General features: G+C 38.7%; 1 protein-coding gene across 1 annotated transcript in view; it reads left to right on the top strand.

Moving 5' to 3' along the window:
• Window positions 1-19,810, top strand: part of CFAP70 (cilia and flagella associated protein 70) — a 90,143-nt gene that overhangs the window by 40,886 nt on the left and 29,447 nt on the right. Inside the window, exons 11-20 of the mRNA XM_079718841.1 lie at window positions 3,861-4,031; window positions 4,939-5,019; window positions 6,607-6,698; window positions 9,186-9,246; window positions 9,568-9,762; window positions 11,506-11,637; window positions 16,354-16,479; window positions 18,474-18,607; window positions 18,729-18,844; window positions 19,043-19,267. Of these exons, the coding sequence (XP_079574967.1) occupies window positions 3,861-4,031; window positions 4,939-5,019; window positions 6,607-6,698; window positions 9,186-9,246; window positions 9,568-9,762; window positions 11,506-11,637; window positions 16,354-16,479; window positions 18,474-18,607; window positions 18,729-18,844; window positions 19,043-19,267 (1,333 nt within the window). The remainder of the gene's footprint in view (window positions 1-3,860; window positions 4,032-4,938; window positions 5,020-6,606; window positions 6,699-9,185; window positions 9,247-9,567; window positions 9,763-11,505; window positions 11,638-16,353; window positions 16,480-18,473; window positions 18,608-18,728; window positions 18,845-19,042; window positions 19,268-19,810) is intronic.

Below are 19,810 nucleotides of genomic sequence, written 5' to 3'. Positions count from 1 at the left end.
TCTTGCCAGGATTACTAAAGTATGTCCTTCAGCTTGAAAGAATATAAACCAAATGATAAATTGAATCCACAAGAAGAAATGAGCACTAGAAATGGTTAAATGTAAGTAAGTATAAAAGATTTTAGAAATATTTTTCTCATTTTTGCTCTTAACTTCTTTGAAAGATGTGATTATATAAAGCATTAGTTTTATTATTGGGTTTATAACATACATAGATGTAATTTATGTGATAATAGCATAAAGGAGAGAGGATAGAATGGAGCTATAGCACAGTAAAGTTTATATATTTTATCAGAACTAAATTAGTCTCAATGTGAAATAGATTGTGATTAGTTCAGATGCATATTGTAATCTCTGAAGCAACCACTAAGAAAAGCGTGTGTGTGTGTATGTGTGTGTGTGTATGTGTGTGTGTGTGTTTGTGTACATATACCGTATGCATATACTCAAGTATATATATTTTTAGCATTAAAAGAAGGCACTTAAAGAAGGAAGAGAGGAACAAAAAAGACAAGATAAATAGAAAAGAAATAGCAAAATGTCAAATATAAATGTAAATATTTCAACAATAACATTATATGTGAGTAGTCTAAACACCCCAATGAAAGAGATTATGAGACTGGATTTTAAAAAATCAAGATTTGAGAAAGACAAATATTATATCACTTATGTAGAATCTAAAAAATAATACAAATGAATCTATATACAAAACAGAAACAGACTCACAGACATAGAAAATAACTTACGGTTACCAAAGGGGAAAGAAAGTAGGGGGAGGGATAAATTAGGAGTATGGGATTAACAGACATGAACTACTATACATAAAATAGATGAGCAACAAGGATTTACTTCAGAACACAGGGAATTGTTTTCAATATCTTGTAATAACCTCTAATAGAAAATAACCTGAGAAATATATATAACTGAGTCACTTTTCTGTATACCTGAAACTGACACAATATGGTAAATCAACTAATACTTCAATAAAAAAATCAAGATTCAATGATATGCTGTCTATAACAAATACATTTTGGTTCAGACACACATAAGTTGAAGTAAAAGAATGGAAAAGATATACTATGCAAATAGAAAACATAATGGAGCTGAGTGGCTATATTTATATCAGACAAAATCGACTTCAAGATGAGTAATATTACTAAAGACATAGAGTGGCATGCTATAAGGGTCAATTAATTAGAAAGATAGGATTTATAAATTATAAATTAATTATAAATTATTATATATAATACATGTGTAAATTATAAGTGAATACACACAACAGAACCTCATAATACATGAAGCCAAACCCAACAGAATTGAAAGGGGTAATAGACAATTTGACAGTAACATTTAGAAATTTTAATAATCCACTCTCAATACTTGGCAGAACAACTATATAGAAAATCTGTGTTAAACATAAACTTACCATACAACCCAGAAAATCATTCCTAGGAACCTACCCAAGAGAACTGAAAACCTGCATTTACACGAAGACATGTACATGAATGTTCATAGTAGCATTATTCATAATAGCTAAAAACTCACAACAGTCCAGATGCCCACAACTGGTGAATCAATAAATTATGGCACATCTATATTAGGGAATACTATTTAGCAGTTAAAAAGGAATTAACTACAATTAATGTAATATGCCAAAATCATTGAATTTTTTTTTTCCTGGAACAAAACTGGAATAATTTACTTCCTTGTCTCTGTTGGACTTGCTGCTGAAACAGAACCTGCTTTCACTCTTGTTGGTGGCCTGTTCCATTCTGATACTTGGTTAGATATTGCCCAGTGAATTCCATTTTAATCTTCATGGGCTAGCAGTCTATAGTACCCCTAGCCTAAACAGAGAATATCCAAACTTGTAAATATTTCATTGTGTTTCAACCAAGCAGAAAAACATCCTCAGGAAGGTGCTTCTTAGGCCTGTAAATCAGATTTTTTTCCCCCAAATCACTGAATTTTGACTACACTTTAAATGGGTGAATTGTATGGAATGTTAATTTTATCTCAGTAAAGCTGTTTTTAAAAAAGAGTGAACTCTGAAGGCTTTGCAGATGTGATTGGTGCCCTGTGACACCCTGACTCCTGCGAAGCTGTGAATCCTACTCGATTCCGAGCTGTCTTCCAGAAATATGTTCCCTCCTTCTCTGGATACAGCCAGCAGGATGCCCAAGAGTTTCTGAAGCTCCTCATGGAGCTGCTACACTTCGAAATCAACTGACGAGGCCGCCGGGCTCCACCAGTCCTGGCCAATAGTCCAGCTCCCTCCCCATCCTGCTGTGGAGGGGCTCTGCTAGAACTTGAGTTAAGCGGTGACGACCAAGCCAACCTAATGGGAAGCTTACCTTGAGCGAGAGGACACCGAGATTGTGGACTTGTTTGTGGGCCAGTTGAGAAGTTGTCTCAAGTGCCAGGCCTGTGGGTATCGCTCCACGACCTCCGAGGTTTTTTGTGACTTGTTCCTACCCATCCCCAAGAAAGGATTTGCTGGGGGCAAGGTGTCTCTGCGGGGTAGTTTCAGCCTTTTCACCAGGGAAGAAGAGCTAGGATCGGAGAATGCTCCAGTGTGTGACCGGTGTCGGCAGAAAACACGAAGTACCCTTTCAACACCCTTAAGCCCCCAGGCTCCCCATTTACCTCAGAGACGTCTATTTCTGTGTCTTTTTAATCGGGGAGGGGGGAGGGGGTGGTTGTACCTCCCATTATATTTTTTATTAAAAAATACCCTTCCATCTGGAGGCTCCCTTGTCTCCCAGCCCCATATACAGAGCTCCCCAGGCCCCTGCCCTTGTACAGCCCCCAGACCCTCTACAGTCTCACTATTTTTTGTGAATAAATTTATTAAGAAAAATAAGTGAACTACTGATACATGCTATAATATGGATGATTACTGATACATGCTATAATATGGATGAACCTCAAAAACATGCTGAATGAAAGGAAGACACAAATGACTACATATTGTATAATACCACTTACATGTAATGTTCTCTCTTCCAGAGATGTTAAAATTTGAAAAAGTTTGCATCTTAGAATATATGAAATACAGCAATTTCTGTAGAGGTGGTAGGATTGTGAGTGATATTTAGTATTTATTTTTCTTTAATATTGTTGTACTGTCTTTTAGGTTTATTGAGGTATAATTGACATACAATAAATTGCATATATGTAAAGTGTACAATTTAAAACTTTTGACGTAGGTTTGCATCTGTAAAACTATCACCACAATCAAGATAATGAAAATATCCATTTTCCTCATCTGTTAACCTTCTCTCCCACCTCTGTCCACTCCTCCCCTCTTTTTTTTTTTTTTTTTGGTCTTGTTTCTTTCACTTAGCATAAATTACATTTAGATTCATCCATGTTGTTTAATTTAAAAATTATTTTAAGATTCTTTTCCAGTTATTTATCTATAGTTTGAATTTTCCCATACAAATTTTTACTTTAAACTTGCACTGTTCTTCCAGTTATAATTGATAGGCCAGTAATATTTAGACAGATGATATTTCCTGTACAGAAATAAATTCTACCACTTAAAGTTAATCTGAAATTATGTGTCAAAGTTTAAAAGCTTTCTGGTAATAAGTTATGGGACACCAAATCAAGCCAGGTTGAAAGTTCTCTTATTAATTTAAAAAATAGGGTAGGCAGCTATGCTTCTGTGATGGTTTCACCTGTTCAACAAGTACAGCAAGGCAATTGTTTTTTGCTTCTCTTATCCATCTCTGATGGTACCATATTGAAATTGTCTAGAAAACTAAATGATATTAATGAATAATGTGGGTTTCTATTGAGTTTGTTTCATTTGCCTGTGAGTCATTACATTTTTTTGTTTCTTTCTTTCTTTTCAGACCAAGTGTTTATTTAGCTTGTTCCGGGATACTGGCCATAATTTGATTCAGAATAATAAAATAGGAGGAATTTATTCTCCAGTGTCCAAACCAGTTATTTCTAAGAACCTGAAAGAAGATAAAACAGTCAAAGAAAAGGATATGGAAGCAAGGCCTAGGCCTGGGGATGTGGTAGGTTGTTGAGAAGGTGATGATTTTGCTGGTTTTGTTACATTCCAGAGGCTTGCACTGATTTCTCATTTGGTAAATTGCCTCAGTTTAGCTTGCGTTTTGATGCAACATAATGGTCCTTGCTTCTGCTATTGTGGAGACCAGGTAAGAATTGAAATTTTTTTTTAGAAGTCAAAGAACCAGCTTTATTAATTTCTGGACAAGCTCCCCAAAGTGGAGGACTTGAGAGGGCTAGATGAATTTTTTTAATAATTAAAAAAAATTTATTATTTAAAAAATATTTATTTATTTATTTGGCTGCGTCAGGTCTTCATTGCAGCATGTGGGATCTTTTTTTTTTCTTCAGTTGCAGCATGTGGAATTTTTAGTTGCGGCATGTGGGATCTTTTAGTTGCAGCATGCAGGATCTTTAGTTGCAGCACGTGAACTCATAGTTGTGGCATGTGGGACCTAGTTCCCTGACCAGGGATCAAACCCGGGACCCCTGCATAAGGAGTGCAGAGTCTTAGCCACTGGATCACCAGGGAAGTTCCAAGAATTTAATTTAATTTTTAAAAATTATTTATTTATTTATTTATTTTGGCTGCGTTGGGTCTACATTGCTGCACGTGGGCTTTCTCTAATTGCGGCGAGCGGGGGCTACTCTGTTGTGGTGCACGGGCTTCTCATTGTGGTGGCTTCTCTTGTTGCGGAGCATAGGCTCTAGGCACGCAGGCTTCGGTAGTTGTGGCTCGTGGGCTCTAAAATGTAGGGTCAGTAGTTGTGGCACACGGGCTAAATTGCTCCACAGCATGTGGTATCTTCCTGGACCAGGGCTTGAACTCATGTGGCAGGCAGATTCTTAACCACTGAGCCACCAGGGAAGTCCCAGGAATTGAATTTTTGAGGTGTGCTTATTTTCTTTCAGCAAGCGTCTAGTATAAAATCTCAGAGCTCAGCTACTCCTTTGGAAGTTGAACCCTCTCTTTGCAACAATCCAGAAGGACAGGTAACTATGCATGAAGAGTTTGAAAATTAAGTTTAAATTCATCAGTCCTTTACTGAGCAAGATAGTATGATATAGTGGAAAATGCTCAGGAAAATGCTCATTATATGAGTAACCATCCCATATTTGCCACGACTAGTTTATGACCTTGGGTAAATTTCTTTGTCTTGTTGAGACTCTCTAAAAGGAGTGGATACCAGATTAATTTCAAGGTCCTTTCTAGCATTACAAATTTATGTCTTTTATTAATTATGCTATATTAAGCACTATGAGAGATGCAAAGATGCATCATCTGCAGCGTTTATTCGTTTGCCCTCAGGACACTCAACACTCTGTTGGGCAAAACAGACTGGTACATAACTAACTGTAAGAATCTTGATGAATGCTGTAGTAGAGGTACAAATGAAAGTGCCGTGTGGTCTCAGAGGAGTCAGATGGAGCAGTCTCAGAAGACTTCAGGAAGAGGTGGTATCGAAGCTAAGTAGTGAAAGATAAAGAGAGCCCTTTGCCAAATGAATTTCAGGAGAAGAATTTCAGGGCCAGAGAACAGCTTGAGTCAAGGCACAAAGAAGGTAGCAGAATTCAGCATACATCAATTAATTCAGTGTATGGTATAGAGAAGTGAAAGTAATGGTTCTAGAAAGAGGTGATAAAGAAGACAGAGACTTGAGTTGAGTTTTAGGAAGACTTTGAAAGGCTTGCTAGAAAGTTTGGGCTTCACTGTGTAGATGATGAGGGACTGTTAAGCCTTATCTTAGAGACTCACACTGAAGTTTTTTAAGTCACATAGAAAAAAATACCTCATGAGTGTTTCAGGGCAGTACTCTTGCCAGGATATGGAAAAAAGAGATTGAAGTTGTGGTAAGGTCTTCAGATGTCAGTTTATAGGTTTTATTTACAGTACAGATGAGTGTTGATGACAGTTTAATCTAGGGAAGGGATTGTAGTAAAGAAAGTAAAAAACCTGTGGAGGCAGGGTGTGGAATTTGAAAGCTTTGGGGTGTTGAGGAAGAAAAGTTAAAGATAACTCAGGTTTCAAGCCTCACTTTCTGGAAAGATGACAGAATCATTAAGAGAAAAGTAAAAATAGAGTTGGATATAGGGGAAATGATAATTTCAGTTTTGGACATGTTGTATTGATAGTTAGGATGCTGGCAAGAATCTGGGTAGAAATGTCCATGAGGTTGAAGTTGATAAATGGCGCTTAAGAGGGTGTGGGTGGGAATGTCAGACGGCTATGAGGTTATTTCTTCATGACTCCTGAAAGAGGTTTGGTAGAAGAAAGAATGGCATTCACTTGAAACAATTCCAAGAACAGTATCGAACAAATTAAACAAGACTTCAGCTGGGGTAGAAGTTTCCAAGAATAAAATTGAAAACCTTTTTCTGCAAGAGATAACCAGTGTTACTATTTCTCTTTCCAGTTATTTTTCTATGTAAAAAATGTCTTAAGTCAGAATCACACTATATATAGTTATATACACAATTTTCTCACTTAATATATTGTGAGCATTATCTTATGTTACTAAAATTTTTTCATAAATATCTGTTTTTCTGGAAAGAATAAATTAGAGAAAAATGTCTTTACAGCAATATGTAGAAGCAGGGACATACATTGTGTTGGAGATTGAGCTGGACAAAGCCTTGGTTCCGAAGCGAATGCCAGAGGAACTAGCCAGAAGGTGTGTAGCAATGGTTCTCATACTTGCTTTGCAAGACAGTTTAGGTATAAATAAAAGTAAGTCATTTTGTCCACATAAATGTAATTTTTCTTGGGATAAGCAGCAGACAGTTTTCTGGTTTTTTTTTTCAGATAAGTTTCTTTTGTTACTTTTGTTTTCTTGTTATAAAAGCAGTATGTTGCCAGTTACAAAAAAATTGAGAATTTCAAGATAGGCAAGGAAAAAAAAATCAACAAGAAAGTATCTAAAAATACCCAGATTTCTTTCTACTCACCCAGTGATAACCACTTTTAACACCTTGGTACTTATCCTTCTGGAGTTATTGTAAAGTCCCTATATTATACACACACACACACACACACACATACGCACCCTTGTCACATGTAAATATATGTAATTTTTTAGAACTATTTTTATATTGTACCACAGTGCTTTGATTGTGTTTCTAGGAAGTTATCCATTTCATCAAGATTATCCAGTTTGTTGATGTGTAATTATTCATAGTATTCCTTTATATCCTTTTTATCTCTGTAAAATGGGGAGTAATGTCTCCATATACATTCTCAATCCCTCTACATTTCCTCCAACCCTCATGCCATTTCCCCACCAACACCCTGCACCCCAGCCCTAAGCAATCACTTATCTACTTTTTTGTCTGTATGGATTTGCCAACTCTGAGACATTTCATATAAATGGAATCATACCATATGTGGTCTTTGTGGACTGACTTCTTTTATCTAACATAATGCTGTCAAGATTCATCCAAACTGTAGCATGTATCAGTACTTCATTTCCTTATTGTTGAGCGGTATTTTATTCTATGAATATACCACATTTTGTTTTTCTAGTCTTCAGTTGATGGACATTTGGGCAACTTATTCTTATTATAGGGTTCTATAATGATTGTATTAAAATGGAAGTCAATTCATGTGACTCCTCTGTTCAGAAACTACCAGCAACTCCCCATCACACTCTGAGTAAAGTCAAAGGCTTTACAGTGGCCTACAAGGGCCTACATATTCTGCATATATTTTTTCCTCATTTTCTTCGGTCCAGCCAAACTGACCTCTCGCTATTCCTCACACATGCCAGGCACACTCTTGCACCAAGGTCTTTACACTTGTTGCTTGCTTTGCCTATAGTTTCTTTACCCCAGGTACCTACATGACTTGTTTCTTCAGTTCCATCAGGTCATACTCAAGTACTGTCATCTCACTGAGTCTTTCCCTGGTGAAATATGCTCCCCAACTCCACCACCCCCAGCCCCCAACATAGTCTATCTGCCTTTTTGCACTATTTTTCTCTATGGCACATATCAATAACCAATTTATGTTATTTATTGTCTTTTTTTCCCGACTAAAATGTAAGCACCATGAGGGCAAGAATTTTTGTCTGCTTTGTTTAATGCTCTATCCCCAGCACCTAGAAAAGTGCCTGATGGATAATAGGCACTCAGTATATATTTTGAATAAGTGAATAACGTCTCTGAAGAGGAAACTGGGTGGCTGGACAATAAGGTTGGAAGGAGACAATTTACTATATATTGTTTCATATGTCTTAAGTTTTGAATCATGTGGATATATTATCTATTAAAATAAATAAAATTAAAATTAGGAATTATGAGCAAGGTATAAAATTACATAGGACCTATTCTCACTTTTTTTTTTCTGGCCGTTCCATGCAGCTTGCGGTGTCTTAGTTCCCCAACCGTGGATTGAACCCATGCCACTGCAGCGCAAGCTCCAAGTCTTAAGCACTGGACCGCCAGGGGATTCCCCCATACACAGGACCTATTAAAGAAAAATTGAATTTGTGAATTTTTTTGTAAACTTCAAGGCAGTGTAGTATACCTCAGTAGGAATGTGAAACTGTAAGGAGGAAGAGCTATAACTTAATTTCCTTTAGGTTCTTGTAAGAGCTCATGAAAATAGAAGATAGAGGTTTTGGCATAAGTAGTTTGACTGTGATAAAATATATTTTCTTATTCACCATAAAGTTTGATATCATTACTGTAGTGTAATGTAGTCTTATAAATTATGACCAAGAGTACAGTTTTTATCCTATTGGAAAGGAAAGAAAAGCTTTCGCTTGCCTGTACCATTTATATTTCCAAAACTTTGTGCTTTCAGAGACTCTACTGAGTACACATAAAGTCGTTAACACCTATCTCTTTCTAACCCCTGAGTCAAGCAGCTTGTGTACAACAGTTTAAAAAAATGTGTAAGGGTAAAGCCAGGGCTCAAATTAGCCAGAAGTGCAACTTAGTTACTTTCCAGCTAGCTGCTTAGTGGCTTTCTTCTTGTCTAGTCCACAGCCATACGCTGTTTTGAGGTTCACGTCGAGGTTCTTACATGAGAGAATAGCTCAGTGCTCAAGTGTGATGGGCAACCGACCTTAGATCTCACTCACCTAGACCTTAAGAGGTGGGAAATAAAAGAACATAAATCTGAATATAATAAAGTTTTGTTTTGTTTTTTTCTGATACAGGGTCAAGGAAATTATACCTCCAAGGCCACCTCTTACCCGTCGGACGGGAGGAGCTCAGAAGGCAAGTACCAAAGCCAAGGTGAAACTCTTAAGATGTTGAGTGCACCCATGTGAAAATAATGCATGGGCTCTTCAGTATGTTTTCCAGAGGGGTGAGAAATTGTAGCTTCACATATTTTCCTTCCTGCTTCTATTTGTGACCAGTGGCATTCAGTGAAGAGTATACAGCGTTTAATCTTTGGCTGATGGTTTCTGAGCTGGGAAGAAAAGGGCAATTTATACCTAAAGTTTATTGAATGTAAAACCCAGTCCAGTTTCAGACTTCCATTCCATGTCTTGACCGCTTTGAGGCCTCTTTACCAGACATTTTGTATTTTTCTAGGCGGTGAGTGACTACCACATGCAGATCAAGAACATATCTAGAGCCATCCTGAATGAGTATCACAGGATGTTTGGAAAACAGGCAGTCAAAGTGGGGAGTGATCTGGATAGTGAAACCCTGGAGGAGCAGAAGTGCCAGCTCAACTATGAACTTAATTGCTCTGGAAAATACTTTGCTTTTAAAGAACAACTCAAGGTAAATATTAATTTATTTAATGATTCCATGGATTTTTATGAAGCATCTTCTCTGCATACCTAGTTACCATTTTTTCTCTGGTTATGTTCAGTTGTGCTCTACCTTTCTTGCTGTTGGTACAAAGAGCTATGTTCTCTATGATAGAATGTCTGGAGACATCTTTCCACTCCTGTAGAGCCTTGGAATGGTTCAGTATCTGTCCTGAGTGTAAGCTTTTAAGAAACTAATTCGTTTTTTTGTTTTTTTTTTTGCGGTATGCGGGCCTCTCACTGTTGTGGCCTCTCCCGTTGCAGAGCACACGCTCCAGACGTGCAGGCTCAGCAGCCATGGCTCACGGGCCCAGCCGCTCTGCAGCATGTGGGATCTTCCTGGACCGGGGCACGAACCCGTGTCCCCTGCATCGCCAGGTGGACTCTCAACCACTGTGCCACCAGGGAAGCCCAAGGAACTGATTCTTCACTTGAAGTTAGGCCAGATTGGGGGCCAGATATCGTGTTGCACTAGCAGGCAGAAACTCTGTACCTGGTATTGATTCCATGACTAATTATCTCTGTCTCCCATTACAAACCTTTTCCCAGTCCATAGAATCACTAAGATTTGAGAAATATTTACTTAATAATAATTTCCCAAATAATAATGGCTAACATTTATTGAGTATTTGTTGTATACCAGATAAAATTTTAAATGCTTCATACTTTACTAATTTAATCCTCACAACAACCCTATGAGATAGGTACTCCCCATTTTACAGATGGAGAATTGCAACATTAGTTGGTTAAATAATTTGCCCAAGATCACAGAGCTAGTAAAGGTCAAAGACGGGGTGTAAATTCAGGCAGTCTGGCTCCAGACTCACATTCTCATCTGCTACACTGCACTGCCTCTCTATGTACACTTACTATGTGCCCTATACTATACCAAACAGATACGAAGAAAGCACGTGGAAGTAACAAAGGGAAAAACAGCTGATATCCATGGAGGCAAGAGGCTATTCTCAGGTGGCATAGTCACATCTCAGTTGTGTCTCAAGTGACCTTACCACTCTGAGCCTCAATTTTTTGCCTAACAATGAGGGATGATATTAATATGATCACATGGGGTCATTATTAGAATTAAATAAGATAATGCATGGAAAGTGCTTAGTACAAAGCCTGGCAATAATGTTAACTTAGGGGAGAAAAAAGAAGACGCTGTCCTGGCTATAGCAATATGTTATTTGTACAGCATTTTAAATTTCACCACCTGTTATTTCTCTTTGGCTTCTCAATCATCTTCTGAAGTAAGATAGTAATACCAGGAGTACATATTCATTTAACAAATGAGGAAACTGAAGTACCAAGTGTAAAATAATTTATGAGGTTGTACAGTGGCAGGATTAGAACCAGGATTCCATTCTCCAAACTCTCAAATCAGGCCTTTCTCCTTTTCTCCCTTGAATCATGTGGCCACCATGAGAAATGTAATGCATAAACATAATGCTAAGGTTTTTTTTTGCTTTATGACTCTCTTCACAAAGTATGAATGCTGTATTGACCATATTGGTGATGATGGTGATGTTAAGAAAAGCCATGTGGAGTATGTTGATTGGGGGAAAATCAGAGAACCAATAATGTAGCAGTCACCAAGGAAAATCAGTCACCTCCTGGAGTTCTGATGAGCCTTAGATCAGAAACTCAAGGGAGGCCTGTGCTGTTAGCATGGTGCTAGACTGTGTTATCAGATGGTGATATGTGTCTCTTGCAGCATGCTGTGGTAAAGATTGTGAGAGAGAAGTACTTGAAGACAACAGCATTTGAAAGCCAAGAGGAGCTGCAGAAATTTATTAGTGAGCTCTATGTTTTCTTGGTGGATCAGATGCATGTGGCCTTAAATCAAGTAAGTGCTTCAGAGCTAAGAACCCTTCCTTTTCTCTGTAGGTCATCAGGGTCTCCTCTGAATGATTCCTTCCTTTCTTGCTTCTTTTCTTCCTTAATTCCACAAACATTTTTGGGGGTGTCTGCTCTGTGCTAGGCATTGAAAACACAAAGATGAATAAGAAACTGCCTAAGTTATAAGACTAATTTTAGGGAAAATAAGGGGGTATCCTCTTTCAACTTCATAGAAAAATTAATTTCATAACTGTCATAAATTTGATGGATAAAAAATAAATAAAATCAGCTATGTAAATTGTGGAAAAAAATTATCATTCTATTTATTCTGTGATTGTGTGCAGTTCTCAACTTTTTCTTCAAGACTGACAATCAAAACAAAGAAAAACTATGAGTTTTCAGATATTATACTTGAATGACAATGACACTTCATATATGCCTTTTCTATCTGACTGGTCTCCTCCCACTTGTTTGTATATATTTGTACATCTTACATCTTGCCTTCATTTGCTCATTTTTTATGTATGCAGTTGTGGTTTGTTTGAAAACAAAGACAAAATCAAAGTGTTTTTTTGTCCCCGTGGTAGTCTCTAACCAGCTATGCATCCTCAAAGCCTCTATTCTTTTTTTTTTTTTAAGGAAAGGGTGGATTTTTTTTTTTTTGGCCTCGTTGGGGCTTCATTGATACGCAAGGGCTTTCTCTAGTTGCAGTGAGTGGGGGCTACTCTTCATTGCAGTGCGCAGGCTTCTCATTGCAGTGGCTTCTCTTGCTGTGGAGCACGGGCTCTAGGCATGTGGGCTTCAGTAGTTGCAGCACACGGGCTCAGTAGTTGCGTCATGCGGGCCTTAGAGTGCACACGCTTCAGTAGTTGCGGCGCGTGGGCTCAGTAGTCGTGACGTGCAGGCTCTAGGGCGCGTGGACTCAGTAGTTGTGGCTCGCCGGCTCTAGAGCACAGGCTCAGTAGTTGTGGTGCACAGGCTTAGTTGATCTGCGGCATGTAGGATCTTCCTGGACCAGGGATCGAATCTGTCCCCTGCATTGGCAGGCAGATTCTTAACCGCACTGTGCCACCAGGGAAGTCCCTCAAAATCTCTATTCTATTTGTTCTTTGTTTCACTGTTTTTTTCTTCTTGGCCACCGTCACTTTTTCTTTTACCTGTTCAGCCTTCCTGAAAGAGGTAGGAGTGTCCAGTATCCTAGGGTTAAGAGAACAATCCTGCACAGATGATTTGGATGATTTGATGTGGAAAGCAATTGAGAACTGAGCATGAGATGGTAATTACTGTTGCCTTATGTCCCCAAGGAGCCTCTGTCTAGTAGAGGGGAGAGGCACAAAATACAAATAACTGCAGTAGAGTGAGGTAAGTGCTGTGACAGAGGTGTGTCCGTGGTAGAGCAGGTTAGGGGATGCCTAAAGAAAGTATCAGCTTCACCCTGAGATCTTTCAGGGAAGGACTCACAGAGGAGCTGTGACTCGACCTGGGCCTTGAAGGCTAAAAAGAAGCTCACCAGGTAGATGTTTCAGAGCATTTGAGTCATAGAGAACATCATGAAGGCTTAGAAGCTTGGAAGAATATGGCATATACAGAAACTGCATATAGTTCAGGAGCAGAGGTTGAAGTGGTTGAGTGACAGAGAAACAGGCGATGAAGCCAGGGATCAGTTCCTGGTAGGGGAGCTGGGAGCGTGGATGGAGGCCTTATATGCCACACAAAGAAGTTTTGACTTTTTCCCTTATTAGCAGTTAGATGCAATACATTTAATTATTTTATACTGGGAAATAATATGATTAGATTTACATTTTACAAAAAGCACTCTGATAGCAGTATGTAGGATGGGTTAGAGGTGGTGAACTGGTGATGTTAACTGGTTATTACATACTAAGGAGGAAAAGAGAGCAAAGGTTCTTAAGTTTAAGTCTCAGTGACTGGGTAGTTGGCAATACCATTGACTAGGACAAGAAATACAACATAAGCAAATTTGCTGGAAGGCAAGTGATGTTGAATTCAGTTTTAAACGTTGACTCTTGTGGGGTTTTGCTCAAGAGGGAGATCTGGGCTGGAGATTAGATTTGGGAGCCTTGAGTATATAGATGCTAGTCAAACTGTGGCCATAGATGAAGCTGCCAAGAAAAGCACGAGTAGAGAGAGAAGCAAGCTGGTGGCAAAACCGTAGGAAACACCAACATTTAAGGGATGGATGAGTAAAAGAATTAATAAAGGAGACAAGTAAATTGTTGAAAAGGCAAAAGACCCAGAAGACAGTGGTATTTCAGAATCTAAGGGAAGAAAATTTTAAGAAGAAAAAATGGTCACCGTTGTCAAATACTCTGAGGAGTTCAAGAAAAACAAGATCTGGGGTAGGGGGAGGGGAGATTGGAGAAAGGAGGTCAAAAGGTACAAATTTCCAATTACAAGATAAATAAGTACTAGGGATGTAATGTACAGTATGAGGACTATAGTTAACACTGCTGTGTGGTATATATGAAAACTGTTGAGAGTAAATCCTGAGTTCACATTACAAGGACAAATTTTTTTTTCTTTTTTTGCTTTCTCTTTTTATTGTATCTATATGAGATGATGAATGCTAACTAAACTTTCTGCAGTAGTAATTTCACAATATATGTTAAGTCAATATATGCTTATACAGTGACATATATCAGTTATATCTTGTTAAACCTGGGGAAAAAAGAAAAAAATCTGAAAGGTTTTTATTGGATTTGGCAATAAGGAGGTTGCTGTTACTTTTACAGAGCAGTTTCATTGGGCTAATGACGTGGATTCAAATGATAATGAATTGAAGAGTAAATGAGTGATTAGGAAGCAGGTGGAATATTAATTCAGGAAGTTGGAAGATGAAGGGAAGAAGTAGGAAAGTAGTAGCTAGAAATTAGAGATTTTCTTTTTAAGATGGAAAAGTCTTTAGAACGTCCACAGGTTTAGGAAGAGTCAGCAGACTGGGAGAAGTTGAAAATTGAGGAAAAAGAGGGAATAACCAATGGCAAACTCAGGATATACAAGTGGAAAAGGATCAAGATTTTAGATGGAACAATTAGCCTTGAAACGGAGAAGGATGTGATGCCTCATCCTCTGAGACTGAAAGGAAAGAGATAACAGTGGATGCAGAAAGAAACAATTTGGGTGTAGGATTCAAAAGTTGAGGGTTTTTTTGCCTAATGATTTCTATTTCTTCTGTGAAGTAACACCTTTACTGAAAGTGAAGGGGTAAGAGTTGAATGAAAAGCTTGAAGAAAATTTAGATACTGCACAACATTATGAAAAATGTTGCTGAACAAGGACAAATACATAGATTGCTGAGAGTATTAAAGGCCTTCAGCTAAGACTGTATGTGGTTTTCTTCAGGATCAGTTAGCAGCTCCTGTCTAAGAATGAAGAAATCCGATTGTAGGATTGTTTTAATTTGGGAGTTTTCCGGGCAAGTGCAGGAAAAGGACAAGGATGCCCAGAACTTGAGTGTGCTGGTGAGAGAGTAGTATGAGTAGAAATCATGAAGTCCAGGCTTATCCATTTGGGAAATGATCAGCATATTGGAAGTCAGAGGGGAGTTTTAAGGGGACTAAATGACAAGAAGGGAGAAGGCTTGTAATGTGGGTTTGGGGAGTGGATATTAGGGGTATAGTATTTCTGGTTTGGGCATGGCAGTGTGTTGCTGTAGGGATTTGGAGGTCAAAGTCACCAAAATTAAAAAGAACAAAGAACAGAGGCGTTAATCAATGATCAAAAGCTTACTTTGGCCCATCTCAAATTTAGCTTTACTTTTCACATTCCTTAGTAACTCTACTTGTTAAAGTCAGTGATATTATTTTTATTTGTAGTTAATGAATTTGGTCTGGTGGAGGGGTCTTCCCTGGCCATAGCATCTGGCCCAAGAGATTACTTGTTATTACCAGACTTGCTTTCCTCTCTGGGTATATAGGATATATTATTTTTCCTTCTACCTTTCCAGCTATTTCTAAAATGTCTCCTTTGTGGAATCTATCTGTCTATATATCCCACTGAAAACGTAGATGTAGCTGCCAAAGATTTACCCTGGGCTCGTGTTTTCTTGATGTTTAAAGACTCTAGCTAGGGCCTCCCTGGTGGCGCAGTGGTTGAGAGTCCGCCTGCCAATGCAGGGGATACGGGTTCGTGCCCCGGTCCGGGAGGATCCCATATGCCGCGGAGCGGCTGGGCCCGTGAGCCATGGCCGCTGAGCCTGCGCATCCGGAGCCTGCGCATCCGGAGCCTGTGCTCCGCAACGGGAGAGGCCACAACAGTGAGAGGCCCGCGTACCGGAAAAAAAAAAAAAAAAAAAAAAGACTCTAGCTAGTTCTTGCCAACGCTTTTCATGTCATGACAACTAAAAAATGATCATATTTGTCTGTACACTAGAGAAAGTGAAAGAAGCTGTTTGAGGTTAGAAGTGACTTAGTTAGGGATTCTGGCTGCCCTAAGGGTTGAAGAGAGCAGTTGTGCCCTGAATAATTTTTTACTCACTTCCATGAGCTTAGACTGTTGGTATTCAGATACCTGAGATTCTATTTCACCCTTGATATTCATTCTTTGGTTCACTCTCACTCTCTTAGTGTATTGGCAAGACTGTAAGAAACCTCAGTATCATTTTTGACATCATGACTAGAGTCTCACATTTGGTTTATTCTTATAAAATTTCTCTACTTGTAATTGCTTTATTTTGTCTGCCTAACATCTTGATAATGACAAGGCCATGCCAGATGATGTCCAAGGCACTCTTTCAACCATTTGTACCAGCAGTGAACAGCTTCGCCTCTTTGCATTAGAAGCAGAAGTCAATGAGAACTATGAAATGGCAACAGTGTACTATGAAGAGGTAATTAAACATCTTTCTGGTGGTTGTCATTACTGCTATTTGTACAATATGGGTATAATAAATAGTACTTTCTGATTGTTTAAAATCCAACCTTATTGGTGAAAGGATAGACACATAGATCAATAAAACAGAGTCCAAATATAGGTGCACACAAATAAGGCCATTATATTTTCGGCAAAGTTGTTTACAAATTTACAAATTCAATGCAGAAAGGATAGTCTTTTCAAAAAATTGTGTTAGAACAGTTGGTATCTGTATGCAGAAAATGAACCTCGAGAGGCAGAGATCAAGATGGCAAAGTAAGAGGGCATGGAGCTCACCTCCCCACCACGAACACATTAAAAGTACATCTACATGTAGAACAATTCTCACTGAAAACTAACTAGAAACTGGCAGAAGGACTCCTGTACAACCAAGGCTCTAAGAAAGATACACGCACAATTGAGTAGAAGGGGAAGAAAAGTAGAAGGGGAGATCTGGTTAGGATCTATGCCCCTCAGAGGGGACTCAGAGGAAAGGGGAGATTGCACTGGTGTATACTGACACTGGGGAGTGAGTAGGTCAAGCCACAGACTGGGTATCCCAGTCCTGGGTTCCTATGCAGAGGAGACAAGCCACCTTGGCTGGTTGGAGGACTGCTGGGACGGATAAAAAGGCTGGAGAAGCCTGGACTCTGCTCCTGAGGGGTGCAAGCGTCCTGGCTTGCCCTACGGGCTGCCAGGTTTCCCATGGCTGCCTCACCATGCACCTAGCCCCAAGCCAAACCAATGTTCCAGCCCCACTTAGACCATGCCACAGCAGCATTGGATCTGGGGGCCACAACCAGGGAAAAGACTCGACCCTGGGTTGCATCTGAGAAGAGCCGCTGATGCCTACACAGGCAGTACATAGGACCTCTGTATGCACATGGGCCCCAGTTGCTTCAGGTCACCCCTCCTCTGGTGCAAAGAGAACATAGCCAGCTGGAGGAAAAATCAAATCCAATGTTGTGAAGCTATTGCCCTATGTTTTCTTCTCAGAGTTTTATAGTTTTAGGTCTTACATTTAGGTCTTTGATTCATTTGAGTTATTTTTGGTACATGGTATTAGGTAAGGGTCCAACTTCAATCTTTTGCATGTGGATATCCAGTTTTCTTAGCACAGTTTGCTTAAAAGACTGTCCTTTCCCTATTGAATGGTCTTGGCAACTTTGTCAAAAGTCATTTGACCATATATGCTATGATTTATTTCTGGGCTCTCTGTTCTATTCCCTTGGTCTCTATGTCTGTCTTTATACCAGTATCAGACTGATTACTACAGCTTTATAAATTTTGAAATCAGGAAGTGTGGGTCCTCCAGTTTTGTTCTTTTTTAAGATTGTTTTGGATATTCAGGGTCCCTTAAGATTCCATAGCCTTAGAATGGGCTTTTATATTTCTTCAAAAAACAGCATTGGAATTTTGATAGATAGTGCATTGAATCTGTAAATTGCTTTGGACTGTATGATATCTTAACAATATTAAGTCTTGCAATCTGTGAACATGGAATGTATTTCCATTTGTTTGTCTTCTTTAATTTCTTTCAGCAATGTTTTATAGTTTTAACTCTTTTTGAGTTGCTTTTATTTTTACATATTTGTGGATAAGCTGATGTTTGCGTTCTCAAGACTGTGACAGAAATGATTATATGTAAATCTTTAAAATGAAATATAAAATGAACCTTTTGGTTTCCAAGTAATTGGATGAGCGTATGATGACCAGAGCACTGACACTAGGAAGCAATGAGCTGAGGATTCATTTTTTACATTATTTCATCAAATATTTATTGACCACATACTATAAGCCAGAGAAATGACTGTTCTAGGCATTTGGACTGTTCTATGACTTCTTAGTCATAGTTTCTACTTTCATAGAGCTTATGGTATTTATGGAGTGCTTACTGTGTGATGTTGTGTGCATAAAGAATATGACATAGCGTCACAATAACCTTGGTCCTCCTGATGTTTCATATGATAGAGGTTGGTTCGTGAGCCCCAGAACCTGGAGCACTGGCTGGACTACGGTGCCTTCTGCCTCCTAACTGAAGACAATATCAAAGCACAAGAGTGTTTTCGGAAAGCCCTTTCCCTGAACCAGAATCATATCCACAGGTATGGTTGGAAGGGAGATAAGGAATGAGTAGGAGCAGATAAGCTTCTATATGAAATTGTCTTGGTTCCATGACTGTGACATGGGACCATGTTGTTAATCATGTTGGTGGTCTCTTCTCAGCTTGTTGCTGTGTGGTGTCCTGGCTGTCCTGATGGAGAACTATGAACAGGCAGAAATTTTCTTTGAAGATGCTACTTGCTTGGAGCCAACTAATGTTGTAGCCTGGACTTTACTTGGTTTGATATTTTCCTGTGATATGAATGTGTTTTCTTTCATTAGAAGATTTTCCCTTTCTCTTTCCACTCTTAAATGGCTCATCACATAGTTCTTAAACTTTAGTAAAAGTGTGGAAAATTTAAGTGAAATGTTGTCATTCTTCAGTATACGATGGTGGGAAATTAGTCGCATTTATTTCAACATCTTTTTTTCTTCAGGCTTGTACTATGAAATTCAAAACAATGATATTCGAATGGAAATGGCATTTCATGAAGCCTTCAAACAGCTTCAGGCACGAGGGCTTCAGGCACAAGTTACAAAGCAGAGGAGCACCAGTACTGTGGAGTATGTTGAAGAAGGAGGGAAAGCCGACTCCTGTTTAGGCCCTTGGGGAATAACCAGTGGTTCTTCTACAGCAGCAGTCAAGTTGGAAGCCCCAGCAGGTAGGACCAGGGAGATGATGAGTGGCTATTGGAAAAAATTACTGGCCTTATGAGGAGGACCTGGCACATAGTAGGTACTCAGTAAATAGCTGTTAAATGAATGAGAAGGTGGAGTTTTGAGTTGTTCCAGGGATACCAGGAAAGAGTCCTTCTAAGTGTTTCCTCATTCATGTGATGGAAAGTTGGAAGCTTCTACTTGTTGCTATTCAGTTTTTTGAGACTTAGAGAATTTACTGTTTCTGTGTATCCCTAAAAGGGGTATCATTTTAGCTGAGTAAATCTCATTCTTTTTCCCCCTCACTCTCTTCCCCATTATGTAAGGTCCCATTCTTGTGATTGTTAAATTTATTTGTTTATTTATACACTGTATTTTTTTCCTGTTCTTCATTGACATTCTCCTTTCCTCCACTTTAGGAAATCAGTCATTCTAATGTGTTTAATGTGTGTATTTTTGTTTATGTGTTTCTTGCATATGTTATTTTGTTTATAAGTTATTGTACATTGTTATTTTGTGAGCATATATTTTCAATAGTTTGAGGTATA

The sequence above is a fragment of the Hyperoodon ampullatus genome (assembly GCF_949752795.1).
Source record: "Hyperoodon ampullatus genome assembly, chromosome: 1".
Classification (NCBI taxonomy): Eukaryota; Metazoa; Chordata; class Mammalia; order Artiodactyla; family Ziphiidae; genus Hyperoodon; species Hyperoodon ampullatus.
Note: the sequence above shows the minus strand (reverse complement) of the source record. Positions and strands in the feature narration are given on the sequence as shown.